Here is a 7,530-nt window from a genome sequence, read left to right as displayed (position 1 = left end):
ACAATCCTGAAACTTTCACTACAGTAAAATAACAGAGAGATATTGTTGTCGTTGTTTAGAAATTATCTCCAAACAACAACATTTGTTAATGACTGCCTCCACTATTGCTATATAACAAAATTAACTGCACTTAATTGTCTATTATAACGATTTTTTCTTGAGGAGATTAAATCGAATACAATGGAAAAGATTAAATTCATCTTCCAATTCATGAACCATTAGCAACTGAGGCAAAAAAAAAAAAATCACATACGCTGAAGAAAAACCTTTTAATTTATAGCGAAATAAATTCATCAAATGAAGAGAAGAGGCAAAGAAGAAACTAAGAAAAATCGAAAGAAATAAAAAAGTAGTGTTTGATGCATGCCTTGTTGTTTGACCAGCAACATTGCCATGAATAAAACTCAAAAAAGGGAGAAAAAAAATAGAGAAATATGTTGATGCAAGCCCACCCCTAATAATTGTGTCTCTAAAGTTTATTATCTTTCTTGGCATGATGAATTGAGGATATATATATATATATATATATCCATTTCGTATGGCGTGCTTGCACGTACTCTTGAGGCAAATATTTACTGGACGCGTTGAAGTACTAAACCATGGAAGAAGTTTGGGGCCGGTCGCTGATATACCCTCTTCTTTACTGGACGTCGCGTGTGCCCTACGGTGATTCTGGATGGGTGAACATTTGGGTAGTGAAGAAATAGTATCGGAATATTATTGCTGTTTATTAGATCAACCTTTTGACTATTAATGAATGAAGTAGAAGAAATCCCGTTTAGAAATAGGGGACGAATCTGATCGTGACACGTTTCACCGCCTTCGTATTTGTAATGCTTCCCTCCCTCCGGCCCCACACATGGAGAATAAGACCTTTGAGGCCACTAGCCCGAGAAATTCGACGCCATCTCAAGCTGTTCTTCGAACCGAAGGAAAGCTCGAATCTGATCCCTTCTTGGTCTTCTTCCTCGCAAAATCACACAAGATTTTCACCCTAGATTCGAGTTTCTGAGCCAAAAGTGGGCTGTTGATCGCCTCGTCCGAGTCGATGTTGAGTCGCCTCTGACGTTTGTTGATGATTTGTGGTGCTCTTTGTTTGGCAGAATCAGCGGCATGGCTGTGGATTGGGGTGGGATGCTGATGAATCCGGGAGTGGTTTCGGCCACCGACTACACCTCGGTCGCGTCGATCAATATCTTCGTCGCGCTCCTCTGCGCCTGCATCGTGATCGGCCACCTGCTGGAGGAGCACCGGTGGATCAATGAGTCTATCACTGCCTTGGTCATTGTGAGTTCCCTCAATTAGTGCTTTTTGACTAGGAAATGAGTCAAATTTAGGGCTGTGCGAATTGCAGGGACTGTGCACTGGATGTGTGATTCTTCTTACCACTCGAGGGAAGAGTTCTCATATTCTGGTTTTTAGCGAAGACCTTTTCTTTATCTACGTGCTTCCACCAATCATTTTCAATGCAGGGTACTTCCCTTTGCGGCTCTTTTCTAAGTTCAATTCTTGCTTTAATACTTCACTCGTTTCTTTGAAACACAGTTTATCTGACTTCAACTCTTTTAGTTTCGTTGTTTGGACTGTTCTATGGATAATTTAGGTACCTTTTCTGTGGTTGTGAATCTTAGGGGTCAAATTTAGTTGGAGTTTGCTTTCACTGCCCCAAAGGTTTTGTATGCTGTGCTAACTCATTGAAGATTGAGCATTGCTACTTAAAGATTCATTCCTTATATTGGCTTCTTATTAACCATCATCCTTAATATATATTTTTTGAAACTCAACAATTTCATTTTTGGCAAAAATTATTGTCTTGAAGTGATACACATTATATCAAACTGCTTTCTATGTGTTGAGTGGCTTCCCGCAATACTGTAAACTATGTAGCAAATCCAAGATACCCATTTTGAGGAAACCAAATTCGGTATTCTCCTCTGTGTCAGCAAGTTTGCTTCAAGGTTTTTTTATATGACTTTTCCTTACAGAAGAACTTCTACAATTTTGTTGATCTTTCTTAGGTCTCTATACTTTGTAGACCATTTAATCCCATGATGCTTAAAGGTTTATATTATATAACTATTAGTAAATTCACTAAAGTTAAACACTAACCTTCTTTCGGTTATAGTCTTATTCAAGACATCTGAAGGTTTCTGTTTGATTAGTTGATTGTTGTGACTATGTATATCTAGAGCACCTGAAGGTCTGAATTTGAATGTATGCTTATCTAAAGAAACTATGTCCTTTTCCTAATCAGGTTTCAAGTAAAGAAGAAGCAGTTCTTTCGGAACTTCATGACAATTATGCTTTTTGGTGCTGTAGGGACACTGATCTCATTCATCATCATTTCACTTGGTAAGTTCTGAATGTTGTTGTGTTCTCTCGGGAAAAAAAATGTAGTAGGTTTTTTACACATACGGGCTGTTAAAGCAATGATAATGTAATGCACACAATCATCTGAAGTGCATACGTATTAATGGCCCTTCCTTACATCTGTTTCTTTGCTGCAATACAAGATGCCAAATTATGCATGTTTGAAAAATCTGTTATTCTTCTTTAGTAGTTTGCATTCTCTAGAACTGATACATTGGCCTCTTCAGTTATATGAAAGCAACAAGCTGTAGTCTAGTCCTCTCCATTCCTCGCAACTCTCTGCCTCAATACTAGTTCATGCTCCTTAGGGCATGGAGATCTTTACAGTTGATGACAAAAAAATAATGTTTGTTGAAGTGGAGGAAGACTATAACTGTTGTCAGAAAACTCATTGATCTAGGTGGAACCAGATATGCGCGAAACATTTTCAACCGCATTGAACTTGAACACCCACTATTTCGAACTTTCAGGATAGCCCTAATTTAGTATTTTTCTTTCTCTTATTTATACTGCCTATCCATATCTTCTGGACATCCGTTTTTAAGTTCTGAAGCTTGGAAGTCAAACTTCTGTAATTCTTGGAAGTTTGATTTTCGGAAAGTTTGCTGCAGCTATTTGGTGAAAAAATCTTGATCACAAAAGCTCAACATTAGGATCACAAATAATTGTCACTTAGTCGTGAAAAACTGTTTTCGAGTGTTGAACTACCTGTTTTAATTTGATTTTAATGCATTCTTTTAAAGAATATTGGAGGAATGATCCCTCACATAGAGAGATGTGTGAAATATTGTCCAACTTGCACATTCTTGTATGATAGTCACAACAGATAGGTTCACTCTTTCTTGAATATCAGAAGCCTTCCAATTATTCCTTCCTACACTTTTGTTGCCAGTCCAATCAAGTTCTGTGAGAGAGGCTTCAGGATTTGAAAATGGTGAAATATTTTATGTATTTGGCCATTTTAGGGAGTCCTGTAGTTCTCCAATTGTTGCCTTAGAGTTCTATTGAATCCTGAGTGTTAGTGATGCTGGATTTTAAATGTCTGAAACTCTGAATATCTAGCACCATTTTCTCTAGTTCTAAACTCCTCTGTTTCAATTTTTCTTTGTAAGTCTAAGGGTAGGGCTTCTTTCTCGTCTTTCTCCCTACATGAACTGTTATGATCTGCAATTGACATCTCTTCTGGCATGTCGGTCAATTACTTGATGTAGCATATGTATTAGTCTCTCTTGCTCAAATGTGTTGCCAGTGTCTTACTGGCAGTTGGTTTTACTTGTGCATATTTATGGAATTGTCAACACCTTCCATTGACAGTGGGAATTCAGAATGTGCAAATTAAAACCAACTGAATTCCCACTGTCCAACTTGTATGATAGTCCGGTGTCATCTATGTAAGAAGCATTAGGTGCAGAAGAAAATAGGCAATCAGCTTTGAGGACCTTAACAGAATGCAAATGTGATGTCTTTGGGATGTCAAAACCTTCAAAGTTTAATGGATTAAGATACATTTTTTGTGAATACAGAAATTCTGTTATGTTGACATGAGAAAGTTACACTTGGAGAGATGTCAAATGATAAGCATAGCTTCCACTGAAAGCAGCTGTACTGATCACTCTTTGATACTTGTGGTGTTTTATGGTCTCTTGCTTGCAGTGTTTTCAGAACTTACATAAATTGTAAATTATTCTTTGCAAGGGTTATGGAAAAATCTTCAGTTACTGAATTGTTGAGTTGTTTGAATGTGAAATTGAAGTTTGGTCATATGGAGCATTGAATGCTGGCATGATTCTAGCTTGTAGTTGCAGTGTGTCATAATCAAAACAGACTAATATGTCTCTCTTGAAGCACAAGGTAGTAACTCAAGAGAATTAGAGGTCATCCATGGCATCAAACATGATAAAAGAGTATGTTCACAAACTGACGGTATCCATGTCTTCTCATGTTTGTCTGACTCTGTTTGTAAATACATGATGTTCCGAAACCTTGACTTTGTAGCTAACCTCTCTTATGTTTGAATAGCATGCGTTTGTCTATATGATGAGAACTCATCACCTTTGACATTATTGATCGATCCAGGTGCCATTGGATTATTCCGAAAACTTGATATCGGTGCACTCGAAATTGGAGACTATCTTGGTAAACAGCTAGTTAAACATGATTTGATTCTTTTTATAAATCTAGATATGTTATTCTGATCTTTCTGAATACTGTTTCTTTGGGTTATTTCCACTTACACATTTTTCTTTGCAGCAATTGGAGCAATATTCTCTGCGACGGATTCTGTTTGTACCTTGCAGGTTCTGAATCCAACAAAATCTTTCACAAATTTCTTATGAATATATCTGAATACTGAATTTACGAGAGTTTGCTCACTGAATAGGTGCTTAACCAGGATGAGACACCTTTGCTTTATAGCCTGGTCTTTGGTGAAGGTGTTGTGAATGATGCGACATCGGTGGTGCTTTTTCATGCAATCCAGAACTTTGATCTAATTCATATCGATGCCATTGCTGTCTTGAAGTTTGTCGGCAACTTCCTTTATCTATTTTTTACCAGCACATTGCTTGGAGCAATTGTAAGTCTCTCAGCTCCCCATCTCCCTTCTTCCTTCCTCTCCCTCACTCCTAGCCATGTTTAATAATTTTCTCTTGCATAGTAGTTATATTTCTGGCTGATAATTGCTCATACTGCAGGCTGGATTGCTCACTGCTTATATTATCAAGAAGTTATACTTTGGCAGGTTTGTGAAATGATGTTGATTGTGGTTTCCCGTAGAGAACTATTCTTAATGACCAGCATCCTAAAGATTTTGATTCTTCTCTTATTTTTTTGAAGTTAAACATATAGCTGAGAATTATTTGTTCTTTTTGTCTTCCCTCCCATTGAGTTAAAAGGGAAGGTTGATATACACCATTAAAAATAAACATCTTTAAAAAATGTTCCTGCTAGTGCAAACATCCATATATTTGTTTATGTTCTTTTTTATCCAGACATTCGACGGATCGAGAAGTTGCCCTTATGATACTCATGGCATATCTTTCTTACATGGTGGCTGAAGTGAGTTACTTCTCCTGAATTTTCAGTGTTCTCTTTCTTCCGTCTCCATGGTGTTGGATGCTTAGATGATGGTTGATTTCTTGGTATTGTGGAAATATAACTTTCCTTGCAGTTGTTAGACTTAAGTGGTATTCTCACAGTATTTTTCTGTGGGATATTAATGTCGCACTATACCTGGCATAACGTGACAGAAAAATCTAGAATCACCACAAAGTATGTGATTTCCTTTTCTCATTGCCTCAAACAACATGCTCTTCTACATTTTTGTTTTCTCCTATTTTCTTTGGCTCACCTATACAGCCAGGATATACCGTATGATCTTTTGCTTGCTTGTTGCTGCAGGCATGCATTTGCAACTCTGTCATTTATTGCAGAGGTTTTTCTGTTCCTTTATGTTGGCATGGATGCACTCGACATTGAGAAATGGAGATCTGTCAGCAACAGGTTTGTGACTTATTAAGCCTCTATATATGCGTTGAACAGCACAAAAAATACCCAAAATTTCTTCTTTGTTGAATAACAGATCTAGGTGTCAAAAGGCATCATTCTTCTTGAATTTGGCCATTTCAATCCAAAAAAAAAAAAACTCTTTTTTTTTTTTTTTTTGTTTCTAGTGGCTGACTTTTAGCAACAAATACTAGTCCCTAATGTAAAATTGTTCTTCATATTTTTAGCAACAGTAAACTTTCGATACATTTTCGGCATCTTACAAGTTGGTCATTGTTTTACCTCACTATTTCTCTTCATCTACAGCCCTGGAAAATCTGTGAGTGTAAGCTCAATTCTGCTTGGCCTGGTATTTGTTGGAAGAGCTGCTTTTGTTTTTCCACTTTCTGCCCTATCCAACTGGAGAAGAAAATCTCCAGATGAAAGGATCACCTTTAAGCAACAAGCAAGTGTTCTTCCTTTTTTTCACTTGTATCCGTACGACCTCGTTTACATGTTCCTCTCTGTATTAAGCTCCAGCATATGATCAACAGGTGACGATCTGGTGGGCAGGTCTCATGAGAGGAGCAGTATCAATTGCACTTGCGTACAATCAGGTTAATTCAATTTCTAATCTTTCACCCATCCATTTAACTGGTGGTTTGCCAATGCAAAATGCAATATTTCTCAATGTATCAGCATAGTTATATTGGATGAAAAATGTCTTTATATACATTTGATGTGGCAAGCTCCACTTTGGACTACTAATGGACTGTTATGAGATTATTCATACACTACTCTCATGTCATCAGAAGCTCCACCCGTCGATCATGGACTATGCATTTTTCTTTTCTTTTTTGTCCTTCTGTAGTTTACTAGCTTTGGAGACACCGAAGAGCGTGGAAATGCAATTTTCATCACTAGTACCATCACCGTCGTTCTTTTCAGCACAATAGTAAGGACTCTCATCCTTCACACTTTGTGACTGTTCTTGGCTCAGATGTTTGAGAGAATGCCAGAAACTGTTCCTGAAATCAGGAAAAATAATTATGATACAGTGGTGATAGATTGTTTTAATATGATCGTGCAAATTTTGATTGACATTTTCTCATTTGCTTTAGGTGTTTGGGTTGATCACCAAGCCTCTAGTGGGATACTTGCTGCCTCCGAGCACTACTGGCCATTTGAGCAGTCTAACTCTCAGCTTCACATCTGAGCCCTCGAGCCCGCCCAGATCTTACCTCTCCATGCTGCTTGGGTTCGGACAGGAGTCTCAGGTCGAAGAAGAACAGACTTTTCCGCCTCCGCCTCCGCCTCCTCCGGACCTCCGTATGCTTCTCACAGCTCCGAGTCGCTCGGTTCACCATTACTGGCGCAAGTTCGACGATAAGTTCATGCGTCCAGTGTTCGGTGGAAGGGGTTTCGTTCCTTTCGTGCCTGGTTCACCCACCGAACGCAGTCTCCATCCATGTCAACCATCTAAGAGCGAGCCGGAAGGAGACAACCCACCTCCACTTTCCCCTGTTCCTGCCACCTCTTAACCGGAAGGGGGAGTACCCACCTCCTCTTTCCTCTTTTCCTGCCACATGTACGTTTGTGTTCGGTCCGTAACTGTGGGGATTGTTGATGTCACACTGAGAGAAATGAAACCTGCATGTGATTTTGGTGCGTTCTTGA

The 7,530-nt window shown here is 38.6% G+C and overlaps 1 protein-coding gene across 2 annotated transcripts; it reads left to right on the top strand.

Moving 5' to 3' along the window:
• The first annotated feature begins 868 nt into the window (after positions 1-868).
• Positions 869-7,521, top strand: LOC135584610 (sodium/hydrogen exchanger 1-like). 2 transcript variants are annotated; one of them, XM_065113243.1, is made up of 15 exons: positions 869-1,019; positions 1,104-1,287; positions 1,355-1,473; positions 2,255-2,352; positions 4,447-4,506; positions 4,621-4,667; positions 4,751-4,945; positions 5,064-5,110; positions 5,361-5,427; positions 5,540-5,640; positions 5,770-5,871; positions 6,181-6,319; positions 6,408-6,470; positions 6,725-6,808; positions 6,975-7,521. In XM_065113243.1, the coding sequence occupies exons 2-15, from the start codon at positions 1,114-1,116 to the stop codon at positions 7,392-7,394; spliced, it is 1,716 nt and encodes a 571-aa protein (XP_064969315.1). In that variant the 5' UTR covers positions 869-1,019; positions 1,104-1,113; the 3' UTR covers positions 7,395-7,521. The 2 variants fall into 2 exon arrangements, with proteins under 2 accessions (XP_064969315.1, XP_064969314.1); XM_065113242.1 differs by having other exon boundaries at positions 879-1,287.
• The last annotated feature ends 9 nt before the right edge of the window (positions 7,522-7,530 follow it).

Source organism: Musa acuminata, chromosome BXJ2-6, assembly GCF_036884655.1.
Source record: "Musa acuminata AAA Group cultivar baxijiao chromosome BXJ2-6, Cavendish_Baxijiao_AAA, whole genome shotgun sequence".
Lineage (NCBI taxonomy): Eukaryota > Viridiplantae > Streptophyta > Magnoliopsida > Zingiberales > Musaceae > Musa > Musa acuminata.
The sequence above is the reverse complement of the archived record's forward strand: the minus strand, read 5'-3'. Positions and strand labels throughout refer to the sequence as shown.